This window comes from Rhamphochromis longiceps, linkage group LG3 (genome assembly GCF_057381845.1).
Source record: "Rhamphochromis longiceps isolate RC_006_pf linkage group LG3, R_longiceps_female_GT1.1, whole genome shotgun sequence".
NCBI classification, from domain to species: Eukaryota; Metazoa; Chordata; class Actinopteri; order Cichliformes; family Cichlidae; genus Rhamphochromis; species Rhamphochromis longiceps.
In genome coordinates, this window is record NC_140559.1 from 24,197,277 (window position 1) to 24,224,445 (window position 27,169).

The 27,169-nt window shown below is 41.0% G+C and overlaps 2 protein-coding genes across 2 annotated transcripts; one reads left to right on the top strand and one right to left on the bottom strand.

Annotated features, from left to right (window-relative positions):
* Window positions 1-1,102: 1,102 nt before the first annotated feature.
* LOC146673569 (nephronectin-like) lies at window positions 1,103-14,692 on the bottom strand. Its single transcript, XM_085390244.1, has 13 exons — window positions 14,051-14,692; window positions 13,043-13,143; window positions 11,382-11,474; window positions 9,544-9,663; window positions 9,185-9,304; window positions 8,968-9,102; window positions 7,994-8,068; window positions 5,476-5,994; window positions 2,541-2,624; window positions 2,278-2,376; window positions 1,907-2,093; window positions 1,750-1,834; window positions 1,103-1,669 (listed from the first exon to the last, which is right to left on the bottom strand). The coding sequence occupies exons 1-13, from the start codon at window positions 14,116-14,118 to the stop codon at window positions 1,583-1,585; spliced, it is 1,773 nt and encodes a 590-aa protein (XP_085246370.1). The 5' UTR covers window positions 14,119-14,692; the 3' UTR covers window positions 1,103-1,582.
* Window positions 14,693-16,519: 1,827 nt separating this feature from the next.
* LOC146673570 (atrial natriuretic peptide receptor 1) lies at window positions 16,520-27,169 on the top strand. The gene is made up of 23 exons (XM_085390254.1): window positions 16,520-16,677; window positions 16,865-16,976; window positions 17,157-17,289; window positions 17,380-17,512; window positions 18,045-18,149; window positions 19,722-19,822; window positions 20,073-20,220; window positions 20,302-20,374; window positions 20,662-20,806; window positions 22,050-22,136; window positions 22,223-22,366; window positions 22,546-22,667; window positions 22,991-23,129; window positions 23,305-23,353; window positions 23,446-23,547; window positions 24,467-24,586; window positions 24,755-24,848; window positions 25,032-25,119; window positions 25,287-25,426; window positions 25,785-25,937; window positions 26,019-26,117; window positions 26,241-26,332; window positions 26,414-27,169. The coding sequence occupies exons 1-23, from the start codon at window positions 16,642-16,644 to the stop codon at window positions 26,603-26,605; spliced, it is 2,607 nt and encodes an 868-aa protein (XP_085246380.1). The 5' UTR covers window positions 16,520-16,641; the 3' UTR covers window positions 26,606-27,169.

Genomic DNA, 27,169 nt, shown 5'->3' on the forward strand with positions numbered 1-27,169 from the left:
AAGCTTCAAGCATTTTTTTGTTATTTCCACTGTCTCACTAAGAAACTGTTTAGCCCGAACTCCATTAACTACAGTGGTTTTCTGAATGACACGGGGCTCTATATACACTGAGAACAGTGCATGTTTATGCAGGCTTCATCTATTTAACACCTGTTAAATCAGAAAGAAGAAGGCAATGACCTGTTTTTTCTTCTGTTGAGTAACATTTTGTGGGCTACCAATAAGTACTTTGTACTCAGCATAACTCTAAACCAGAGTTGAAGTATTAAACCACAATAAGTCTCTTTCATATATGAAGAGAGATTACAAGACAATAAGCAACAATCCATATTAGAAATAGAGAAAGAGATGAGATAAAACATGTAGCTTCAACTCAGTGATGTTCTGTGAGGGCAAGCACTCAAACAGTGCTTGTCCAATGAAATCTAAATATAGATTGTACCAAAGTGAGAACAATCTCTCTTCTTGTATTTCAGTATTTTGACACATAAAACTTTCTCCACTGCCTAATTGCATCCATCCTACACATGACTCCACTGCAGTTAATGATTGTATCGGGCATCAGATTTAACTCTAAGCCTTCTTGATTTACTATTTTAAACAATACTTTTTTTTATTAACAACATAAAACAACAATGTTAGATAACGGTGAAGAAGATGTACTGATAAACTGGATTACAGGACATTTTGCAGTGAAAAATGCCGAGTTAAATGCATGGATCTGTGAAAAGAGACTAACTTAATGCATATATAGATTCAGTGTAATGACTTTTGTGTTGTTGTTCTGACAGACAATATGACGTAGCTTGGCTGTAGAGTGGAGTTGGTTTACTTTGGTGATTGCGGTGTTACCGTCTTTAAACATACAGGCTTAAAGATTAATGACAGGTTTCACTCTCCACAGTCACGTGTCTATAAACCAATAAATCTGCTGATCTAACAGGAAAGTAGCAATCAGCTTTCTGGCTGCTCCACCCATCTCTTTGTGTGCGCCCTCTGAAGCAGATGCTCACCAGGCAAATCTCTGCCCTCCTCATCCTCTCTTCCTGCATGTGAAGTTGCATCTGTCTCCCAACACAGAAGATTTAGAATGATTTCTTACTCATGATTTATATGATCGATAAAGTTTATTACAACGTTACAGTGAAACAAAAAAATATGGACCTAAATATTTATTACACTCTCACTGCAGTATTTCTATGAATCGAAATACTTGTACAAATCAGTGAAATCAGTGTGAAATTGTAAATCTTTGTAACGATATGTTACTTTTACTACATTGATTATAAATGATAATTAATGATAATAAATCTTTGCACTCATTAACATATAAAGTAAACAGTTAAAGTAAATCTGAAACCTTTCCAAAATGAATTCTGAGTGTTTCCAAATCTTCAGTCCGGCTCATAAACAGGAACTTCTACTGTCACGCAGCACAAAATTTAAACTGAAGCACTGCTGCTGTGGCTTCACCACAAACCCACATAACTTCCTCTTCCTCTGAGGGGGCAGAAATCCTGATGCTGGGATTGCAGCAACATTGGTCCTTTAAATCATGTGACCTGAAGGTCTATATTTGGTGTCATCGACACGGCCCCCGTCTCAAAGTGACATCGTCAACAGCGATCTGTCCACTTCGTCCAATCCTCCGCTCGGCCTTGAGCAGCACCTGCACGCACACACATCCGTCATCATCAGCTTCACAAACTCAGCTCAGCAACAAATTTGGGTCATGTACGTCTGCCTCACCCTGTCCAGAGAGTGTGTTGTCAAGGTAACATGCGTGTGTCTCCAACCGTGCCCACCTGTCCTACTCCAGAGGGCGGGGCCATACCTGCAGCAGCAAAAAGTGTTACAGAGGCGACTCCAGCAGGAGTTAACAGTCGTGGCACTTTGACTCGAGTACCTTTGGTCTCGTCCCTTTTTCCTGACGAACAGCTGCAGCACGCCCACGTGATGCCCCGTCAACCAATGGGAGAAGGAGAGACACAGGTCGCCATGGCTCCAGGAAGGGACTACCTGGATGGCCAGTCGAGCACCACGGATGCTTGTCTGTCCCGCCTTCAGCTCGGGGACAGATAGGTACCACCCACCTGAGACACATACGATCATCAGAGCAGAAACTGAATTGAAACTAATTCTACTTTTCACTGGGAACACATCATGTCAATCAGACATCCTTACTATGACATGAAAATGTGTGTGTGTGTGTGTGTGTGTGTGTGTGTGTGTGTGTGTGTGTGTGTGTGTGTGTGTGTGTGTGTGTGTGTGTGTTACCTGCAGGACTTTGAACCGTCTCCCAGTGTAGATCTCCCTCACTGTCAGACATCCAGTCACAGAGTCTGTGACTGAAGCTGCAACGGAGCTCCCCGACCTCTACGATCAAAGAAGGGAAACAGGAATGCTACTAAAGTCACCAGCTGGGGGAAGTTTGATATGACCCTGTAATCTCCTCTTTTAAACAGGGGAATGAGATGTGTCTGCTTTTTTAAAAATATGAATATTAACCTCCTTTATCACGCAGTGTAACCGGTGCTTACCAGGATCGTCTCTGGCATCTTCAGCGATGTTTCCCAGCTCGATGTCAAACTCCCACACGTGGTTGTGACCGGGATGTCGAGGGACTGCAGAGCACACACACAAATAAGTAAACGATCAGTTTATCCTAAATGTATTATTTGGTTCATGCTGATATTCAGTATTTAAAATGCTTCTAACCGCCCATCAAAGACATTCAGTCTATAAACCAACAAAAGCAAACACACCAGCACATATATAAACTAATTACTGAAAATTTTAAAAGAGAAAAATCAATGTTAATCCTCTTCAACCAACACGCAGGCTTTGTATACACACATGTGAAAACCAGACTGAAGTCCAAAGTTTGCAGTTTTTACTTTCTTACATATCCTAAAAAAAATTTAAAGTCTAGATTAGCATGCAAAAACTGGTTTCATTTTTCTACCTTTGTTTATTTTCATGAATCTTTAACTGGAAGACATCAATCTAAGTCACTTCTTTGAATTATTTTGGCTTAGTAACAACGCAATCAGACAAAAACTTACTTCAAGACCTCCCAGTAACGATTTACAAAAGGTAAGAATACTGGAGCAGTGATTAGCACTACTGCTTCACAGCAACACCATCCTGGGTTCGACTTCACTGTGTGCCTTAGAAGAATCATCTTTTTTCAAGATATTTTCTCTCAAAATGAGAAAGAAGCATTGACAGGCTTGTTTTGAACTTTTTTGGAAGGAGTGTTTCAGCACTTCCTTTAAGATATTTCTCACATGTTTAAAAAAAAATCTTATTTTAAGAAATCTTACCAAGTGAAATCATCTTACTGCCAGATTATTTCGCTTGATTATAGTCTCGATCTTCTTAATTTTTTGTTTCTCATATTAAGTAGCTAATTTTTGCGTTTTGAGAGGAGGCTTCACATCCACCATGATCTTGGTGGAGCTGCTGAAGCTCTAACTGGCAGTGTGAAGCTTTATAAAACTTTAAGTAGACCAAACATACTGAAACATGAAGGTTAGCTTTAACGCTATTGTATCTTCTGCTTGACCTTCTTTCATTTTTGACTGTTTTTGATATTTTTTACTTTGTTGCATCTTCTTAATCGAGCATTGAAGTCCAACGAAAATAGAAATTTCTTTATTTTTGTAATCAAGTATTTCATGTTAAAAAAGTACTCTAAGTGTTTCATTTGACATTACTGTGAAATTCAACAACACACCAACTAATTTAATTAGTTTTCTTTTTCTTTCTGCTTTAACCTCCTAAGACCTGAACTCTTCCACGACATGTATTTTTAATTTTTCTTTGATATTTGGGCATATTGGGGCCCGATGAATGTAGAAAACAAAGAATTACCAGATTTTTTTTCAACCTTATTTTTGTTTTTAAGAAAATTGAGAGCCACATATGAGGATATTCGTTTAAAATTTTGATAGAACAGTAGCAGTATAATGTCCTCGTAAGTGGATATCAGGCCCCTGTACACCAAAATTGAGTATTTTAGTCTAAATAACTAAATCAATAATAATGTGATGTCCACATATGTGGAAGCCAGGTCCTAGGAGGTTAATATTAAATGGCCTGCATTTGTATAGCGCTTTTTTAGTCCTTAAGGACCCCAAAGCGCTTTACACTACATTCACACACTGGCAATAGCAAGCTACATTGTAGCCACAGCTGCCCTGGGGTGCACTGACAGAGGCAAGGCACAGGACACAGGCGCCACCGGGCCCTCTGACCACCACCAGTAGGCAAACACGGGGTTAGTATCTTGCCCAAGGATATTTGGCATGCAGCCAGGATGCAGCCTGGGATCAAACCACCGACCTTCTGATTAGTGGCTGACCTGCTCTGCCACCTCAGCTATAGCCACCCCAATTAGAATTTACACAAGTGTTGGACTTTCTTTTCCATCCATCCATCTTCTTCCGCTTTATCCGGGGCCGGGTTGCGGGGGCAGCAGCCTAAGCAAAGAGGCCCAGACCTCCCTCTCCCCGGCCACCTCCTCCAGCTTATCCGGGGGAACACCAAGGCGTTCCCAGGCCAGCCGAGAGATATAATCTCTCCAGCGTGTCCTGGGTCTGCCCCGGGGCCTCCTCCCGGTGGGACATGCCCAGAACACCTCACCCAGGAGGCGCCCAGGGGGCATCCTTGTCAGATGCCCGAATCACCTACTCTGGCTCCTTTCGATGTGGAGCAGCAGCTGCTCTACTCTGAGCCCCTCCTGGATGGCCGAACTTCTCACCCTGTCTCTAAGGGAGAGGCCAGCCACCCTTCGGAGGAAGCTCATTTCTGCCGCTTGTATCCGCGATCTCGTTCTTTCGGTCACTACCCACAGCTCGTGGCCATAGGTGAGGGTAGGGACGTAGATCGACCGGTAAATTGAGAGCTTCGCTTTTACACTCAGCTCCCTCTTCACCACGACGGACCGGTGCAGCGTCCGCATTACTGCAGCCGCAGCCCCAATCCGTCTGTCGATCTCCGGCTCCCTTCTCCCATCACTCGCGAACAAGACCCCGAGATACTTGAACTCCTCCACTTGGGGCAGGAACTCATCCCCGACCCGGAGTGGGCTTTCTTTTTTCTTTTTCTATTTTTACTGGTCAACATTCAGATCTGCATCTGCATCTGTCCCATATTACAGACACTGAGTCACTTTTACGTTGGGGTCCGTGAAAAGTTCAGACTTTAGTCCTTAATAGTTTTTGAGAAACTGATGATTTTAGTGTTTGAAAAAATGTCCTGAAAGTTGATGAACTGGCTTTAAAAATAAAAGTATTTGATACATGAAGCTAACATTTCACAGCAAACATTTTATAACATTAACTTTGTACCTGGCCATAATGAAACACAGCAACAAGAGCGACTTCTTCCCAATTAATTAATAAACAGTGTGATTGGGCGAGCTCATACTCGGCAGGTCCGTGGATGTGTGCTGTGTTTGTGTGTCCTTACTGTGCACGTCTCCTCGCTGCTTTTGTGTCACGTCTTTGTTGATCTTGTTGTTCACCGTGGTGGTTTGCAGCGAGGTACTCGGCAGCACTGTAGTGATTGCTGGTGTTGTTGTTGTTGGAGGAGGAGGAGGAGAAGAAGGTGTCGTCTGGGTTGTAGTTAGCAGAGTGGTGGGTGTAGTTGAACTTGCAGTGATGGTAGTAACATTTGTTGTTGTACTAGGAGTAGTAATAGCAGAAGTGGTGGACGGAGGAGGCGTTGTGGGAGTTGTCGTATCCATTTCAGTTGTAGTAGTAGCAGCAAGTGTTGTTGTTGTCACAGTAGTGGCAGTAACTGGTGTAGCAGTGGTATCAGTTATAGGTGTTGGAGTGGTGGTCATAACATCAGTGGATGTAGACAGGGAGGTTGTTGGGATGGGGGCAGTTGTGGTGGTTGGAGGAGATGTAGCGGTAGTGATGATGGTGGAGGTCATGGGAGTTGTAGTTCTTGGTCTCTGCGGTTCTACCGTCACTTTGGGGATGGCTATGAGTAAAACAAAGAAAGTAAACTTTACTGCTGCCTCAGAGTTTGAGGCCAAAAACAAAACTTGCAGTCGGGGGAACTGCTGACGTGCTTAAAAACAGTGTAAACCTCAGGGAGGACAGGCAGGTGAAAAATGAGTGGTTGTTAGGCGATATTTGTACAGTCTGGATAAATTGTGTGCCATTAACTGATACACAAGAGGCATAAGACCAATAAAACAACTGGAACAAGAACTAGTGTGCTGGGACGTAAAGAAGTGAACTTAATCTTCCCATCAGCTGTAAAGAAAAGAAAGAGATTCAGGTTTCCTTCATGTTTCCATGCTGTTGATCTACACAGGCTGTTCTCAGACCCAACTTTATATTATATAATCTGTTTGTCTGTCTATTGTTTGTCTGCTAAGACATCATATTTAGACTTTGTGTGATGTTAGTCCAATGACAGCATTTCAGAGAGAATTTAAATAGTTTTAACTTATATCTTTTAACACAGGTTCTCTCCTGTGAAATACAACTTTTTTTAAAAACCTATATATTAATAGGTAAGTGTACACTAATATATAATATATATTACTGTTGGCAAACAATTAAAATATTGAATCAGATTCATCACTGGGTTACTGTGGATTAATATTGATTAGTCACGATTAAATATCCTTCATTTTCATTCTATATTAATCGCATTTCATTTTGCATGAGCAAACAGACTCAAGAAAAAGGGAAAATATACGCACTTAACATGTTTATTGAACAGCTTGAACATTCACGTTAACAAAAAACTCTGTAAACATTTATCCCCTCTCTCTCTCTCTGTCACTCTTGGCGAGGCACTTCAAGTCCTTGAAATGAGGAACCAAAGCTATGTAAAGAGCGTGTTCTCATTGATATTAATAGGTCTGCAGTTTGTTGCAATCCACATGGCATTGTTTCAGTCAATATGTCCGAGGTAGACTTACTGAGTCCCCTGCTCCGTGAGTGGTTTGTCGCAAGCTGGGTGACGCATTAGCCAAAGTCCTAGCACCATCCCAGACTAATGTATGCTTTGGGTCAATGTGAAATTTTAAGCTCAAAGTGCTTCGGTGAAAAGAAAATTCCTTCTGGCACAATGTGCATAATGCTTTATGTCGGTCGACTGCTCCGTCTTGTTATTTTTTAATACTCAAATTTCCCATTGAGAAATCATTATCATCTTCCATATAGAGTTGATTGGTTCAGCTGCCCGTCACTACCAGATCAACTGCCTATTTGCGAATGTGCATAGGTAACTCTACTTGGACAAACTGCCCGAAATGTGTTAGCTGAAATATTTCAGGGATTTTGAGTCATTCTGTGCTCCAGATGCGTTAATTACATTAAAAATTTTAATCGCGTTGACCGTGATGGCGGATTAATTTGCTTTAACGCGTTAGTTTTGACAGCACTAATTAAAACATAATACTATAAAAGATTATGAAATCCAACCTCAAAGGAAAAAATTCACATGGCATATTGCACTGTGTCATTATTTATTTAAATCTAAACCAGAAGCAGTGTGTGAAGATATGACAAAGCCAGTGTTCATTATGTTGTTTCAGCCCAAAGTGGAGCTAATTATAAGCTCAACACCTTTTTTAAAGTTTTGTGTTTTTGGTGGGGAAATTTACAGAAGCAAAGCTGAAGTTCAGCTCAGACTTTGAAGCAGATTTTATCATTGAAATGTGTCTGACTGGTGCCTGCAGTTCACCAACACCTGCCTCTCATCTGTCCTGAGTAGCAATAAAAGAGTCAGAAGACAGAGACTGAAGGAAGGTCTGGGACACTACCGAATCAACAGATCTAAACTTTTTTCCATCATTTTACTTTACCGTGCTGATTATATGATTGTGTGAAATGCAGCATACAACTTCAGAACTCGACAGATTTCTCTTTTTATTTGAAACGACAAGAAAAGTCTAAAGAATAAACCCTAACCTAACCTTTTAAGAGATGGACAGGTGTTTGTGATAAAGAGCTGTTTTTACCTTTGCAGCTGCCGTCTTTACACTTGCACTTTGGAGACGATGGATTCAGAGAGCAGAACGGACGAGTGTCCTTATCTGGTAACAAAGAGAGAAACGAGGAAGAAGCGCCTTCTTTTCTTTTTTCTTTTAACTTCTAACAAATTAAACTTCATTCTGATTAAGTCTGAAGAATAAGTTATTTACAACACCAGAAATCCGTCTAAAAAAATGAATTCAACTAACAAAGCATATTTTTATGGCTAAAACAGCAGATAAAACATTCCATTAAAACAAGCAGCAACCTCCAGAACTAAAAATAAAGCCAGCATGGATTTGATAGACTGCAGTCCCTCTAATGTCCACTTGAGGGCCCCCCAAACTCAGTCAGTCCCCACAGACTCAGATGTCAAACTGGCCAACTTCACAGCAGACTAAACATGTTTCCAGCCTGCTACAAAAAACGAAAACCATTTTGGTCTTTATAGATCATTCGAAACAGGCAGATGTCGCTGCTAGCTGTCTGCTAGGCTCCACCTCAGGTAACTAGAGTCCCTGAACTGGACCTGTGGCATGTTTGTCATATTATGCTGTTATCGGAACATTTTACATGTAATTGTCTGACCGCTAATATGGCTGCTGTGAAGTTAATTGCAGTAAACCTATCTAACTATGGGTTAGATATTTAGATAGGTGTGATGCACCCATACAGTCTTGTGATGCTGCTTGCAAACCAAATACGCTAGCATTAACTGATAAGTTAAAACTTCACCTTCTTGTCCAAATATGGTCACTTCCCCCCCAAAAATTAATTAATTAATTAATTAATTGAAACAGCAGGGCAGTGGCTAAAATGCTAAAGAGTCTATGTACAGCCACAGTGACTTAGCAGGGAGTTTTGTGAATAGTTAAGACATTTTATGTATAAGAAGAAATGAAAGCTCTGTAAAATCACATTTTATTTTATTTTACTTTAATCTCCAGGGTTTTAGCCTCACCGATGCAGGTGTACCGCCCGTTGATGTACACGAGTCTGAAGCCCAGGTGACATTTACAGATGAAGCTCCCGAAAGTGTTCACGCACTTTCTGCGACGAGGACACATGCCTCCACCCAAGAAACACTCGTCGATGTCTGAACAGAAAGAAAAAGGTGGAGGACGAAAGATGATCCTGCACTTCTTCATCCAGGAATTTAAAAAAGCAAGCTAACTTACCGACGCAGGTGCGTCTGTCTGGACCGAGGCGTAACCCTGGCGATGGACAGGTGCATCGCACTGCCCCTTTGATCACCTCACAGCCATACTGACAGTTGGCATGGTAACAGGTTTGGGCATCTGCGAGCGTACAGACACCGAAAAAAATCAAAGTATGACTCACAGAGAAAAATAAACAGGACAAAAAGGATTATAATGTTTGTCTTTACTAAGAGACAACTCATAAAACACTCTGCACAAGAAAAACAAGTAGGCCTCATAAAGCGGGTGACTGCACTGTGTTTTAGCTTATAGCTCACACTGAACACGTGCATAAATACTTCTGCGAAAGGGAATCGAACGCTCGATGAGTAACTCACTCCTGCAGCTGCCGTCCGGCTGCAGCACGTACCCGTCCACGCAGTAACACTTGTAGCTGCCTGGCGTGTTCATGCAGCGGTGTTTGCAGGGCCGAGGCTTCACGCCACACTCGTTCAGATCTGAAACTCACACACACAGAGGGGGTATTAAACATAAAACTCCTCCCTGTTTTCACTCATCTTGTCAGCCTGCGGGATTAACCTTTGACCTTAAGCCCTGAGCGTTTTAAATAAGTGTGTTTGTGAAAACACCTCTTGCTCTGAGACAAATGCATTCCAGGTGGAACAAATCACCCACTCCTCAGTTAAACACCTGGTTTAACCCTTTATTACCACAGGCTCAGTAGCAGGGCCATTTTACAAGCGCTCTTTAAATTTCCATTTGTGCTACAGACAAACTTGAATCATCTTTGGAAAGGAGAGAAGACGGGCTTTATGCTGACAGTTGATTTATCGTGGCAGCACAGAGGAAAATCAGCTCCAAATAGATTTTGCCATGTGCGCTTCACATTTTGGGCTCGAGAGAAAACTGAAATGGTTCCTGAAAGAAGAGAATTATTTTATAATTTTGCAATTTTGTGTGTTAAAGGGTTAAGTTATCTAAATGAAAGGAAGACAGAGCAGTGTGCTCTGAAGTGTTGGAGAAACATCTGAGTTTAGATAAACTCAGGACTGAAACCATCATAAGCAGGACGGTCGTCATGGCTTCAAAGGGCTTTTTGAGGTCTCTCAGTGAGTGTCCTCTCAAAGACAGAAGTCCAAACACACACGCTGTGTGACAGTGTCTCTGGGGGGGTCTCCAGATGCTGTTTTATGGTCAGGATATGAGTCATAATGAAGCCTCTAATCAGGACATTAACACTGTGTGTGTGGGTGGAGTAGGCCTAAGATTAGAAACAGTAGTTAGAGTGTGTTTGTGTGTTTTGGGGGTCTTCAGGTAAAACACGCCCTTGCAGGTCAAACAAACATGACAGGAATGCATCTGTTTTAAAACAGATGCATGATGGGCAATCTGATCTCTGTGAAACCAGGAGTCCACATCTGGACCAGCTCCCTGCAGATGTGCTGAAGAGTTCTCACTTTGTGAGCTAACTTTATGAGCAATCTCCTATTCTGTCAGGTTATTAAAAGGCAGTTTTATATCTATCTTAATTTAGAAACACACCTGTGAGGTTCACTGCTGCACTGCTCATGCACTGAGGTTAATTTAGAAGCAGATCCACAGTCAAGTTTTAACATGCATATATATATATAATATACATATAATTAGGTCCAATTTGTTGGACAAAGACACAGCTTTCGTACTTTCTTCTCTGTACCCACACACACTAGCAAAAATCACACTAGCAAGATGTGACTGAAGTACAGACTTCCGGCTTTAATTCAAATGGGTTTAACAAAAGTGCTCAGGAATCACAGCCATTTTAACCCAGTTGACTGACATCAACTGCTTGGAAGGCAGCTATGCTAACCACTATACCTCCAACATTCACAACCACCAAACAAACATGAATGAATGCCTAAAGGCAAAGGCTTCACAACAAGGTGCAAAACACTGGTTAAATTCAAAAACATGAAGGTGAGATGAGACATTTTTATCAGAATGATGGAGGATAGAAACGGGCCATGATCGAAAGCACCACAGTATCTATCGCTGCCATGGTATGGCATGGCCAGTTTACAAAAATGTGATATTCCTTATTAACAGCAACACAGCATCTGTGCATCACTCATATCTAAATGTAACACCTCCATTTAATTACAAATGCATAAAAATAGAGAAGTTTGAATAGGTACGTCTGAACCTGGTGTACTCTGTGCTGAGTAAAAAGACATACCTTGGTTACATGCCTTTCCCGTGTATCCTGGGTGACATTTGCACTGGTCTGGTCTCACACACTCTCCATGTTTACAGCCCTGCTGGCAGTGAGCTGCACACACACACACACACACAGAGGGTGTTAACATACACTGAATCATGTACAAACATATGTCAGGCTGACTGGCTGCAGATCAGTTTTCAGTCGTAAATGAAATAACACACTCTGGTCTCTGCAGCTGCTCCTTCAGTGTTTAAACCCTGAACAGATTCACAAAAACATAGTTAAGGCTGATTTCCTTCCTTCCAAGCAACTGCTGGTTTAACCCTTTAAGACCTACCATAGAACCAAGTCCGCCAGAGCTTATATTATATTTTTACCTGCTGTGGAGCCATTTTTGGGAGAATTTCAAGTTGCTATACATCAATACAACCATTATAGCCCAAATTTTAATAATATGTCTGCATTAAGTGCATAGTAATTACATAAATTGCAAAAAAGTGCAATAAACTACAAAAAAATTTAAAATCGTATTTGTTTTTTTAACATATATTTCTAGTTAGAGAAATTTAAGAGGCTTATCCCTCAAAACTGTAAATACAAAAAAGTTGCACAAACTAGTTTCCCACCACAGGAAATTTATTTTGAGTGTTTTCATAGTTTTATTTTTGAGATACACCAATTTTCATATACTACAGGAAAAACGAAAAAATATATTATAGTGCAAATTTGCAAAATAACAGCATATGCATCAAAATAAACTATTTCCAGCAGTGCAATATGAGTCCTAAGCATCCCAGAAACGACACAGAAAGTCATGAAGTCAAACATAACTTTTAAAAACACAAGTATAAGCTCATGAGGCCACGATGGTAAAAAAAAACTACATTTCCGCAAAATGACGTCACTTCCGGTTTCGGGCAGGTCATGCGGTCATGTGATAGTTCGCGCTGATGGACGTAGGAAGTGTTACAAACAGCTGATCGGATCGGCAAAGCGTGTTTCTGGAATATTATGTTTTTGTTGCTACAAGCGCTTTTTATGCAGTTTTTGCAAAGCTATATGTGGAAGGAAACTGTGACCGAGGACAAGCTGATGGCATAAGATGTAAGTACAATTCCTCCGGTTTCATATGCAAAAAAAATTATTGCGCTAGCTCACGTGGTTGCAGTGCTACCGGGATTTAAAAATAGTTACGCAAAATGGAGCGTGTCCGCTCCTACCGGTTCTAAAGGGTTAACAAAGAACCATCAGTCAACACAGTCCAGTTTATTTGTCGACTGGTTTCCATCACCAGTCTGACTGTGGTCCCCTATTGAAACAAATGTAAACTTTCTCTAACCAACATGCTGGTTTTGCTGGGGATGCTAGCTTGCTAGCATTAGCTGATAGCTGATCACTGAACCCTAGGGTTGAAATACCATCATGTCTGACCTCACAAACCAACAAATGCCTGATCACAAAAGCTAAAACTGAAGCTTAAAAATATGCAGGTTAAAAAAAAAAACTACAAGTGACATCACTGTATCTACTGCCTTCTTCTATATACAGTCTGTGTCTTTAACAGCTATCAGCAGTCGCATTAAGTAGGTTAAAAGGAAAGTCCACTGGCCGATCAGTTGGTTAGGGAGGATTTTAGACTGACTTCACTGGAAGGAAGTATAAATGTGTGTCCTTACGTTCACATCGCCCCCAGTCCAACTGTTTCCAGCCCCAGCAGCACTCCACGCTGTTTCCATAGTGACAGAGTCCACGGGACAACGTGGCCTGGTCCGCCCAGCTGCAAACACACATGAACACACAGCATGTTTGAGGATCATATCATGTTGTTAGGATTGGGGCGTTGTGGGGGGGTGTTGCTGCCTGCACGGGGTCATGTGACCCTGTGGATGAACAGAAATCCAATGAACTGTTAGGAAAAAGAAAAGACACAGAAACAATCTGAGGGAGAAACATGACTTGAGGCTTTAAAAAACTACTCTGTGGCTCCATGACTTTTTTATGTCGCCTGTACTAGTTGAGACCGGCTGGAGAGAGAGAGAGAGAGAGAGAGAGAGAGAGAGAGAGAGTGTGTGTGTGTGTGTGTGTGTGTGTGTGTGTGTGTGTGTGTGTGTGTGTGTGTGTGTGTGTGTGTGTGTGTGTGTGTGTGTTATTGACATCTCCTGTTTCCAGGTGCCTGTCTGAACATGAAATATATCAGCCATAGAGGAGGGGAGGGTGCTGTGCGTGCCTTTTTTCCACTCCCTCCACATACTTTCCCCTCTTCATCATGTCCTCCTCAGTGTTCCCATCATCATTCATTGCTAGTTATTTTTTAACTCTGGATTTTCTTCTTCCTTTCTTCTCAGGTCTCTCCCCTTAGAAACGAATTCACGGTTTTGGTTGCTGTCTTTTAGTTAAAATGTTCTTTAATTGCACAGACTTTAAAGTGTTTGACTTGTTTGCCTTTTTTCAGCACTGCTTCTGAGCCAAACCCTTTAATTAGAAACAAGACCATGCAGAGAGGAAGAAGACGCTCGTGTTTTGCACAGGTGTGCGTTACTGTGACTGTCACTGAAAAGCACCAGACAGTTGAAATGTATCATTGTGAGCAAGAATTATCTATTTACATTTATTTTTAAAACATGTTTTCAATGAAACTACCTTAAAAAAGCTTAACCAGCTAAAACGAAAAAGAAATTCCTGACCTGTCGTGGTCCAAGCGCTGGCCCCGTGTCCACAAACAGAAGCAAGACAGGAGAACTATGGTCAACATCCTGCGGTTTTAACCCGGGATACTAACACTAGCACGGCCCGGGTTAGTCAAGCAGTTCGCTCCAAATATCTCGGATTTCGGCAGGGAACCGGTACCCGTGCAAACTTACACAGTGCGTAAAATAAAAAAAACCCGAGACATTCAAAACATGCAGTTGGTTAAAAAAAAAGGCTCATCAAAAGTGCAAAAAGCCGCTGAATCCAGTGAGTAAAACATAAAAATAGATCAAAAACGACATGTAGAATAACACAGCTGCGATGCTAAATGTGAGAAAAATGAATTAAAAGCCGCTAAATCATTGCGCTTCTCACTGCCCTGCGCGCGAGCAGGCGCGAGAGAAAGAGAGCCAGGAGAGTGTCCTCGCGCGCTTGAATTGGACTGTGTGGAGTCGCGTGCCGGGGAATAACCCGACAGACATTCAGACAGCGCGCGAGCAGGAAGTTTAGAATCGTTAACACGAAGACGGATTTGTTTCTTTAACCCCCCACGCGCTCTCTGTTGATGCATAAACACAGATGGACCGTAGGCGCGTGGGGTTATTCATTCACGTCCGTTTTCATGAACATCTTGCACCAATCAGAGCCTTTCACTTCATGAAGCTGTTCCCCTGTGACGTCATGTTCTTAGGCAGTCAGGCGCGACCAAAGTTACAATGTTAATAAATAATTACTGATACTTTTTTCTCACTGCTGTCGCTACTACTATTATTATTGACGGTAGTACTAGTAATAACAACAAGAACAATAATAACAGTGTTATTTTGTCATCAACATTTTAACTGCTGTAAAAATAATTTAGGCAATATGGAATAAATAAAATACGGTTGACACTGTGTTACTCTATAGAAATATTTAAGATATTAACATAGATGTTTAAATTCTGATAAGAATATATAGTTTGCAGTTTATGACCCTCGTATATGTGTTCATGGATAAATAAAAACAAAGGGATAACTCAGTGAAAGTATGGCAATTTTATAATAGTTATATTTGAAGTTAAATGACCTCATTAGTGATAATTAAGGATGTGGTTCATGTTTACAATTAGCTGGCACAGCTGTCAGGAGCTGGCTGATTTGATGTTTTCCTTTGGAGATTGCAGTCTTTGTAAAATCTGTGAGTTATATAAGAACCTAAAATACCAGAGATACAGCCAGCTTTATATGTGTGTGTGTGTGTGTGTGTGTGTGTGTGTGTGTGTGTGTGTGTGTGTGTGTGTGTGTGTGTGTGTGTGTGTGTGTGTGTGTGTTAACATTGGTAATTACATTAGCTACAAATATGCCGTTATGTATGTTACAAAGTTTCCTCAGTTGTCTGTATGATGAGCAGATAGAAAGAAAAAAAGCTATTTAGTGCTACAATCAGCAGATTTCAGCTTGTGTACAGGTAGGACACAGAGGTCTGTAACCTCTTTGGAGTAGACATAAGGACACTTTAATTTGTATTGCTCAAATGGACAAGAGTGGGAAAACTATTGAGTAATTACATAAGGAAAGGAATGTAGCATTAATTTTTTAGAGTAACATCCTGAACACTAACAATAAGTCATAAACCTTCAACCAAGGGGGTGGACCATCAGCTGCATACAGACCAGTCTTGGTCTGCTTTCGGCTAGACCAGTAAAAAAAAAAAAACTGAGATAACCTTTATGCAAACATCTTGGTTGGTTTGTGAAAAGCATCTTTAAATATTTCCTACAATCTAAAATCAAATGCAAAGTCATCAATATGTCTGACTTTTTCCACATTCAGTACTGGGAACAACCCAAGGAGAGCCATCAGCACAGATCCCTGCAGTGTGGTGCAGCAGATCATGGGTAAAGTCTGTCACAATATCTTAACAGTTCAAAAGATCCATCCAGCGGGCTGGTTTACTTCCTGTGGGCTAAATGTTTGACACCGCTGCCTTACAGGGTTAAACTGTAACTGACAAGTTTTTTGTTTTGTTTTGTTTTGTTTTGTTTTTTTTTGGTTTTTTTGCTTTAATCCATCATTACAAAGTAAATAAAGCAAGTGAAGTCAGCTCATATTGACTCTTTAAAAAAAACCTGCAAGAAGTTTGAAAAAGAATTTGCCTTTTAAATATAAAAAAAAATATCTAAAAAACTCCAAAAGACCACACATAGAAAACTGGGTTTGCATAGTGAATAACAATACAATATTTCTTAATTCTTTAAAGCCTTTATCGGTAGAGAATTAAAAATGTAGAGAGGGAAAAACTCAACTGAGCTAATAGTAAATGTTTAAAGATCAGTGCAGTAACAGCAGCCACCACCAGAGGGCAGTGAAGTGTAGCCATCTCTAGGTAAAACATTGAATTCAGCTTTGACAGCGCACGGGAGAAATACGGAATCCAATCTCTCTCTCTCTCTAGTGTCTCCTGCCTCGCTCTACCTACCACCGCTCCATCAGCTCTGACTCCACAGCGAGCGAGCAGCTCAGAAGCTGCAGATGTCCGAGACTCTCAGTCAGTCTTCCTACCTGTCTCCATCCTGTCCACCTGTCTGTCTTTCAACAGCAACAGTATGAAGAAACAACAAAGACTTTGGTTTCTGTTCTGGGTAAGACATCATATATGAAACACCTTTTTTTTACAGGCCTAAAGTTTAATATATTTAAATTCAAAGGAACGAGCTCAGGTCCATAGTTTTTAATCATGTGAGCACCTCGGATGATTCTCTGGATGCTTTTTCCTTTTTTATTTGTGGTGTAATTTTGGTCATTGAACACGTGTCATGTGGTTTCCAGGTGTCTGTTTGTGGTGTTGGTCTGGTGTTTTGCTGGCACGATTTGGACAACAGCGAGTACGACTGTTGGCCTCTGGACAGGCCCAACGAGTACAACATGATCGACTGTGGAGGTGAGAAAACAGACGGCAGTTACAATACAATCATTAACCGTAGGTCTTGAAGAGAGATTTTGGTTGGTCTCGAGATTAAATAACAAGTATTACAGCTCCCCAGTGAAGGCTGAAATTATTTATTTTAAAGATTGCAGTCTAAAATCTCTGTCTGTCTATTATCCTGTGGCTCTTGTCCAGGTCTGGAGATGGCTTGGGTTCTTCGTCCTCCAGAGTTGATAAAGAGTGGTGAGGTATTCAGTGTCATATACTCGGTGACCGCCCAGGACTCTTTCTACCACTGGGCCGTCCAAAACCGCGTCTTCACTCAAAGGTAAACTGGTTAAACTGGGTATAAAGCAGAATAATTTTAGACTGAACAAAATAAACTAGATAAACTGGTCTGCTTTGTCTGTGTGTTCAGTGACATAGAAGACGCTGAATCAGCTCGGAGGTTCTGTGAACATCACGAATGTCCGGCCAACTGGAAAGATGCAAATGGCGAGAACTGCTGCATTCACCACGCTAACATCCACTCCTGCCCGCTGGGATACATGGTGCACTGCTTCTTCTTGTCTTCATCACTCCTCTCTGTAACACAATCCACAGAGAACTCCAAAATCCAGTTGCAAAACGTAGTTTGGCAAATTTTGTCACCAATCCTCACACAATAGAGTATTATGGAGATACAGGTTAATCCCAAGGTTGGTCAGCTCCAAAACTTAAACTGTTTACACAGTTTAACTCAAAATTGGGACCATAATTTACTAAATTATGCTGATTTCAGTTAAACTTTAAACTCGCAACAGAGGCCATAAATAAACCAGACTAGTGTTTTATGAGGTCACAGATTACATAAGCAGTGGGATCATTTTCTATTAGACTTCTTGACATATTCACTTATTTTCTACCCAAAGTAGTCACCCCTTAGTGGTGAGAAACTGCAGGTCTAAGACACCTTAGGATCCGTTTACTTTTCCCAGATCTACTTTCTAGATGTAGTCCATCTATGTAATGTCTGACAGATAAGTAAACAGATAAAAAGCTCTCTCATAAAAATAAAGTTTTCTGTTTTTTCCTCACTAACAGACAACAGAGAGCATTTGTGGCCCCTGGATTCCTGATGATGGAAAAATCTTCACACATACCGTCTCGACCTCTGGGAAGATGACCCAGACCAACTGGACCGCGAAGGTAACACACATGCCAGTTTATCTTAATAAGTCCATATCTCACATAGTTCCTCTTCAAAAATAAATATAACTCCACCACTGATTAAATGGATTTAGGTCAATTAATTCAGAGAATAAGAGTAGAGCCACATTGGAAGGAGCCAGTTCACCCAGTTGATGCCCCCTGGATGCCTCGTAGGTGAGGTATTCCAGTTATGTCCTATCAGGAGGAGGCACCAGGGCAGATCCTGGATTTGCTCAAGAGATTATATCTCACAAATGGCTTGGGAACAACTCGGTGTCCCCTCTGGATAAACTAGAGGAGGTGGTGAAGGAAACCTGGGCTTTTCTGCTCAGACTGCTGCCCCCACAACCCTAACCTGGATAATCGGTAGAAAATGGCTGGATGGAAGTGTAATAGTGAACATTAAGCCTAAATAATTGTTTAAAATAGTTTACATTAATCCATACACAACACACGATTGGGCATATCCAGCAATGAGGTCACTGAGGTCTTCAAAAGTACAGCAGTTTCTCAATGAAACAAAAACTTAAAATAGGAAAACTAACATTTTAGGAACATACTAATACACTTACTGGACCTACAGGTCATCTCATTGGTTGCATTTAGCAATTTAGGTTGATGCATAACTTAGCAGGAATGATAACTGTCTGGTTTAAGCACAAAGAGTGAATCACTGGATCACTAGAGCCAGAGCCATTGAAAAATTAACCTTTTCCCTCGTGCTGTCATTTCAAGTGAATGAATAATTCTGTATTTTGCTATTCTTTTTTATTCCATTGTTTTATACAGACAGTGTTCTTCTTCCTTAATTCTAGTATTTACACCCTACATTGTTTCTGCAAAAGAGGAAGCTGTCCAAAAAGCATCTTTTACAGTTTTCAAAATTTCTGGTTTGACTGTTATTTCAAGTCTAGGACCTAGTCTCTTCAGAAATGAAGCCTTTTGTACTGGTGACTGGAGCCCAAGTGGAGCCCAAGTTTCTTTAAATACAGAACATTAAGCAGAAAAAAGATGTAACATATGCTTCTGTACAGACAAACCTATTTCATTCAAAGTAGGGCAATACTACAATATTATAATCAATCAATCATCAATCAATCTTTATTTATAAAGCACTTTTCATACAGAAAAAATGTAGCACAAAGTGCTTTACATAGTTAAAAGCAGCCCAGCCCACCCTCCAACTCACTCCCCACACTCTCAATACACATATATCCCCCCACCCCCACCCACACACACATACACACACGCGCACACTTAAAGAGTAAAAATTGGGCTGGGCTCGCATGAGCCAAGTGAGGAAACATTATAACAGAGAGCCGTCTGCACCGGGAGCCGGTCACAGACCGCAGCCTCCGGGCTGGGCACACAGCAGGAGGGAGGCAAAGGAGCCCCCCAACCAGGCTGAGAGGACCCCAGAGACCCAGCAGCCACGGTCAATAACTGTCCCAATGACAAAATAATATAATTGCATGCAGATGCTACACTCAGTTACTATTAAATACTCACATTCTGATTCTTTGCTGATGTTTTGTCTACAGCCAGTTAATCTAACATGTTGATTTGTAGGTGGTTCTGTTTCATCCTGGCTTAAACTCACTCATCGCTCACATTCGGGTCGGTACCATGCAGGTTGCCCTGGAGGCCAAAACCACCGTGTTGCCTGCTTTTGGGTATGTTTTTCCCCTCTCAAAATCCTGACTTGACTATAAGAAGTGCAACAAGGAGTGCACAAAAGCTTCTGTATTAGATCATATTGTCATTGTTATGTGAACATTTTCTGGCCACTGATGACAGAGATTATACTGATAACCCAGCAGCAAAGATGTCATAAGGTTCCAGCAGTCAGTCAACCCCAAACATAGTGTTGCCATAAAAAAGTAAATAAGTCACAATTTCATCTTTAAATTTCACCCTTGAAGTCTGTGGTGATGGTGTCTGTGAGGAGGCGGAGTTTTGTTCCACCTGTCCAGCTGACTGTGGTGAATGCCCTATGTCCCCTTCCACGAAGATTGCCATCGGTCTGCCACTCAGTCTGCTCTGCCTCTCCTTCATAATGACTGCTGTGGTAAGGACTCACACAACAACACACATATGCTCAAAAAAAGTCTGCCAGTTAAAAATAAATAAATAAATTTGTCTCTTGTAGTGGCTAAGGTACCAGAAACAGAAAATGTTGTGGGACGAAAGCTGGATCATCGACTTCTCTACAATAAAACAAGGTCCTTTTAACAGTCTACATAAAACTCTGAGAGTAGCTTAGTAAGTACTGAAAGGCTCTGAGTGTATGCTGGAATTGCCTAAAAGCTGCACAAGAGAGATATTACTGCAAAAAGAGTATGAACCAGATCTAAAACATTACAGTTCAGAGCAGGACACAAAGCACCACAAAAAAACTTAATTAACAGCACTGATTTAGAATGATTTGAAATGGACCCACATCTGTAAATTTGTATACATTTTATGTACATGAAGGAAATCTAAAACTTAACTCTGTTTTTCTCTGCAGATCAAGAGGGGCACATGACCATGGGCAGCATAATGAGTGTACCAGTGGGGAACAATGACAGTCATACTAGCTGTGTATCAGCGCTAAGCACCTGTACAGGACAACTGGGAACCCGAAAAACAATGTTCACCTGCACTGGCATATAGTACGCCTACCTATGTAACCACTAGGGGTGCAACGATACACAAAATTCACGGTTCGGTTTGATACTTTGGTGTCACGGTTCGATATTTTTTCGATACAAAAAAATGTTCATGCCTTTTTAATTTGTCATTTAATAAAATTATAAATATATATTTTACCTCAAAAGTACCGTTTTTAAATTTAATGTTGCTGAAACAACAAAATAATAAAAATAAATAAATCTGTCTGATCAAGAAATCACTCATCTTTGGAAAAGAGAGTTTATTACAGAGAAATGGCTCTTTCCAAAATAAAAGCTATACTATACGCTTCTTCTGGGCTATATTCTCAGCAGCATATTAAACATATCAGGTCTCCATAAGGAGAATCATGTGCTAACGGCTGTCTAAATGACTCGGGTAAAGTTTGTAGCATGCGTGCTTGTTGTTTTTTTTGTCTGCTTCCACTTGTCTTTGCAATAGGATGATGTCGGCGTAAATGTGCAGTCATATTCGTTGTGTTCCCACCAGTGCTGTCAGCTTTAAACTCGTTAAAATGACATTAACGCCACAACACGGCAAATCTCCGTTAACAAGTTACCACGGATCGCCCCGTGTGTGGGGCTGGACGGCGTCAACACGTTAACAAGCTAAGTGCGCTAACACACTAGCTCCCACCAATTGAGCATTGCGTGGCACATCCGACATACTGTTTTACTTTTGTCCATCAGGGTCATGCTTCACATGAAAACCAAAATAGTTCCAAACGCCAGATCCGAATGAAGGTGGGGGAGGCTCAATTTCGGGTAGCGTTGAGGCAGTTGCTATGTTGCAACGAGGTTAGCTTCTGTCTCACTAGCTTGCGCTCCGCTCAGTGGATCTGCGCTCGATTAAATTTGATAAAACAAATTAAAACTTTTGTATTGTTCGATACATATGCGTACCGAACCGAAAGCACTGTATCGAACGGTTCAATACCGATACAAGTATTGTTGCACCCCTGATAACCGCCTGTCTGTCTGTCTTTATATAAAACTGTACTGTGCTATTTCGGATACTTTGATAGGCCACCAGGGCCAGTTTCAAGTATCTTTTCCTGATTCCCAGAGGTCAAGATTTTTGTTTGTCAAAGCCACAAGTTGTCCTTTGCCACTTCTGTGTCACACACTGGTTATAGCACCATCCATACCTATCGCCAATAGAAATGTCTCCAGCTTCCTGGTATATTATTTGGAAATGTATGTTAAAAGCCACTTTGTTTTCCAGTGATGGGCGCACCGTGGCTATCAAAAGGATTCACACAAAGACGTTCTCTCTGTCCAAAACCATCAGACAGGAAGTCAAGCAAGTCAGGTAAGATGCAAATACAAACCTATCCCCTTCATACTGCAAATACACAGCATGTTAGTCTGACTTTCTGTCTTTATGTTTGTCTCCAGGGAGCTTGATCACCCCAACCTGTGTAAGTTTATCGGTGGCTGTGTTGAGGTGCCAAATGTTGCCATAGTGACAGAGTACTGCCCAAAAGGAAGCCTTAACGATGTCCTTCTTAACGAGGAGATCCCACTTAACTGGGGATTCAGGTACTCAGATAATCACACAGACTCTTGCTTATGGTACAATGACATCTTGAGGTAATTAAGGCATAATGCGACTACACATAAAGTGTTTGTCTTTGTAAGTTAATTGGTCACACACATTTCCAATTCATTTGGGGTTCTCATAAGGTCTGTTTAGATGCATGACTGTTTGTGCCTGCCAGGTTTTCCTTCGCCACAGACATCGCCAGAGGGATGTCGTACCTGCACCAACATAAGATCTGTCACGGCCGACTGAATTCTCTAAACTGTGTCTTAGACGACCGCTGGGTCTGCAAAATAACAGGTGATCTGAGCGTGCAGAAAGAATGTTCCTAAAAGTATTAAAACTATACGTGTAAATAAAAAAAACCCAGTAAATACTTGTTAAACTTACCAGATATAAACTAGCTTTGAAAGTGAACGTTTGCTTTATTCCTAATTTAGTGAAGATCATTTTCTATAACTGAAATCTCTTTCTGAATTGTTCTAATCTCCGTTTTTTATTGTCATTTTAATTAAACCTAATTTTTGTCATCCTAAAATAGATCTGAAAAATAATCTAGAATGCAGCAAAATTTTTGATTATATATCTACAATTGTTTTTATTTACATATAATCTCCAATTAGATTACGGTCTGGGAACCTACCGCACGGGCGATGGGGCGGAGCCTCTTTCCACCTATCAGCAGAGGCTCTTGGAAGTGTACTTGCCGCCTGAGTTTCAGGACTCTAACACGGAGCCAACGCTAGCAGGAGATGTGTTCAGGTCACAGAGTTAACTTTAAATTTCCTTCACTTACTCACCTCAGTTCCCCGAAGACTTCCATCTGCCTCCCTCACCTTTACCCTAAACCAAAGCAAAACTGTAGTTTTAGCTCAGTCTCCACAATGTGATAAATAAATATAGATCAGTTGATACTCTCTGTATGTAAATTTCCCAGTTATTCCATCATCCTGCTGGAGATTGCAACTCGCAGTGATCCGGTCCCTGTAAGTCAGTCTGAGTGTCCTTTCCCTTCACTGTAACTGTGCTGCTTTCATGGTCTCCCTCAGTAAAATTCGTAAAATGCTTTGGTTTACAGGCAGAGGAGTCAAACCTCGAGTGTTCCTGGTGTCCTCCTCTTCCTGAATTGATCTCCAGTAAAGCTGACAACACCTGCCCCTGTCCCGCTGACTATGTAGAGGTATGTCATTCCCTTTAAACTGACTGTTATGAAATGGTTGAAAGCAGGCTGTATGAAATGTGCTATCATTAATAAAATAAATAAAAATTTATAGTGTTCGTATGCTAGGTTGTTATAAGCATACTTTTGTAGGAAAAAATGTGTTCATTTATATACTCAGAACTTAGTTATAGTTCTTTTAACACAAATTACTGCATCAATAATTACAGTATTCGTACCATGAAGGTGATCAGCTTGTGGCACCTCAGCTTCAACTTCCTCATCTTCCTTCTCTCAGCGAGCTGTAGAATCTGTCAGGTTGAGGTTAGGTGAGTTAGCTCCCCAAATAAGCATAGTCATAAAATGGTTAGCAAACTGTTTGGTAGTAGTTCTGGCACCACCAAACAATTTATTAACTACTTAGTAGTGGAAGTGTTAAGTCCTCTCGGAGGAGGGAATCTGCATGTACATAAATATCGTCACCAAACTGAAGCATGAAGAGTTCTAAAATCTCCTGGTAGAGGGCTGTGCTGACTTTGATAAAACACGTGGATGAACCACCACCAAGACCAGGAGATGATAAAGTACCCCAAATTATCACAGAATGCAGAAACGTCACATCAGACTTAAAACATCATGGATTCTGTGCCTCTACACTACTCCTTTATACTCTAAAACCTTGCTTTCCAAGTTAAACACTAAATTTACTTTCACCTGAAACGAGTGATTTGGACTTCTGAAGAACAGTCAAGTTAATGTTTTGACTGGGTGAAGGATGTCTGTAGCTGACAGCTGTCAGGTGTTCCTTGCATTTGTGGTCGTGTATACTTGAACTAGTTGATGTTTTGTTTAAATTATGTTTTCTTCTTTGAATGATCCTCGATGACTGAATATTCCATCTCAGCTGTTCTGCTCTTTTGACCCACCTGTGTTTCCGTAGCTGATTCGGCGATGTCGCTCTCATAACCCTACCCACAGACCTACCTTTGAACAGATCAAGAAGTTTGTGCATCGAATTAACCCCATCAAAACCAGCCCAGTGGACATGATGATGAACCTGGTAAAAACAAACTCTGTCAATACAGTGGACAGTCCAATAATCATTATATGTTATTACTATAGTAACAAACTGTGCACTGTACCATGTTCTCATGTAATATCATATGTTAAATTACATCAATGCTATATACTGTATATGTAAAGCTTTTTTCTTTTGTCTCTGTTTCAGATGGAGAAATACAGCAAACATCTGGAGGTGTTGGTGGCTGAGCGGACTCAGGATCTGATGCATGAGAAACAGAAAACTGATAGGCTGCTATACAGTATGACCCACAAACACACACACATACTAATGTGTTACTAGGTTAGTAGGATGATTCTGTTTCACATTTATTACACACATTTTCATCCAGAAAACATTTATTTGTATGCAGATTATACAATTCTCTATATCTCTGACCAGTTAAAACTCGCCTTTTACTGACATTTGTATGTTTGTGGTTCAGGTATGCTTCCCAAACAGGTTGCTGATGACCTCCGTCAGGGAAAACCTTCCCAAGCTCAGAGCTATGTCAGTGCTACCATCTACTTCAGGTAAAGATAGACTAGAGTTGAAAACCTTGGGGTCTTTAGTCAGATGAGGCTAATAATGCTGGTTTGTAGCAACCACATGAGCTAAATAAATTTCTATGGATTCTATTCTACTTTTCTATATTTTTACAGCCACCATAATAAAGGATGGTATGTGTGTGTTTGTGTAGTGATATAGTGGGCTTCACCCAGCTGTCCAGCAGCAGCACTCCTTACCAGGTCGTGGACTTCCTTAACAAGCTCTACACAACTTTCGATGACATCATTGACAATTACGATGTCTACAAGGTAGAAACCATCGGAGACGCATGTGAGTGACACACATGGTAATATATAGCTATATAAATATATAGCTCATTTCCGGGCAGCCTTTCCAAACAAGCCACACTTGTTTGGTCTTTTTTCTAATTGTACTGCCATGAACTAAAAGATTTAAAATGCTAACTGAAGCCGGTAGAGTCAAAGATGTAACTCTTTCGGTTTTGTTAATTTCTCTCAAAACTGACCTGGGATGTTGCTCTCTTATGTTAGCAGCATCTGGCTCCGTCTTACCCACTTGCTCATAAATGGAAGCAATAAAGGTGTACTTGGTTTTTCACAAGACTCTATAGTGTCCTGTGAAATCTTTTTACTTGATTGTTGTTTTTTGTTTGTTTGTTTCTGTGTAGATATGGTGGTCTCTGGTGTTCCACAGGAGAACGGGATACTCCATGCCTCAGAGATCGCCAGCATGGCTCTGGATCTGGTGGGCGTCTGTCGCACCTTCAGGATCCCCCATAAACCCAACACTCAGCTGCAGATACGAGCTGGGATACACTCCGGTATACAAGCTACTAAGCCACTGTAATAAAAAATTTTTGTTAAATCATTTTTCCACCCGTGACTCTTCTGAGTCCTTTTAGGTCCAGTGGTGGCAGGGGTGGTTGGGACAAAGATGCCTCGTTACTGCCTGTTTGGAGATACAGTGAACACAGCATCGAGGATGGAGTCAACAAGCGTTGGTAAGACTGCAGGACCTAATAAGAGTATGACTAATTATTACTGGAACAAATGCTGGTTACTGGACACAGACTTAACTTTCTTCTTCTTGGGGTGAAACAAGCTGGTATGTTCCATTTTTCCAGCCCTGAAGATCCAGTGCAGCTCCAGTGTCTTTTACCTACTGGAAGAGATTGGTGGCTACGTGTTGGAGTGCAGAGGAACACTTCAGGTCAAGGTGAGCTGTACACTCCCATTGGAGTCCAGTTAAGGTAAAACTGGGAGCTGCCCAGTTAACACTCTGGATTAATTTCTTCAGGGTAAAGGTGACATGGTTACTTACTGGTTGGAAGGGAAGAAGACTTCTCTGGTCTCCAAGGACATCATTGCAGACCCAAAGACAGCCAAACTCATCACCACGGAGACAGAAGAGGAAGCAGAGAAGAAGCAAGAGCTGTATTCATCAATACCGGGGTATCTGAATGACGATCTTCTCCTGGACCCAGCCTGAACCGCAAACTGTGGATCTATCTTTTGTTGTGATGTCCTCACTGTTAGCCTAAGAAGAATACATTACTGTGTTGTGTGCTACATTTCACATGTATGGTCACCCGGTGGATCTCATTAATCCACCGAGGAATGTTCAACGAAACTGAAAAACAGAATAATCTTAGTCTAAATTTTGCCATTTGCTATGTTTTTCACTCCAGTCAAATCTTCGCCTGATAGTTTATGTTTTACTATATTCTATGCTGTTATTATGTTTTTGTGAAGAAGCACTTTCCCATTAGTCGACTATGAGGATGAAAAGTTTATGTATAGAATTTTAATGTGACACCAGGGATGCTTTTAGATGAAGACAGCACCTGGTCTGAACCAATGAGTTACTTTGTTTCTTCTTCGATGTTTTGTCTTAAATTTGTTTACAAGTGAAAGGCAGAATACTGCAGTTCAGAATACTGCAGGTATATTTTACTGCTATTAGTTTGTGTTGTTTGTTGGACTGTGCACAAAAACTCAAACTGACATTAATGCTGAATAAATACATCCTGTGTTCACGGGAAGTTTTGCTGAA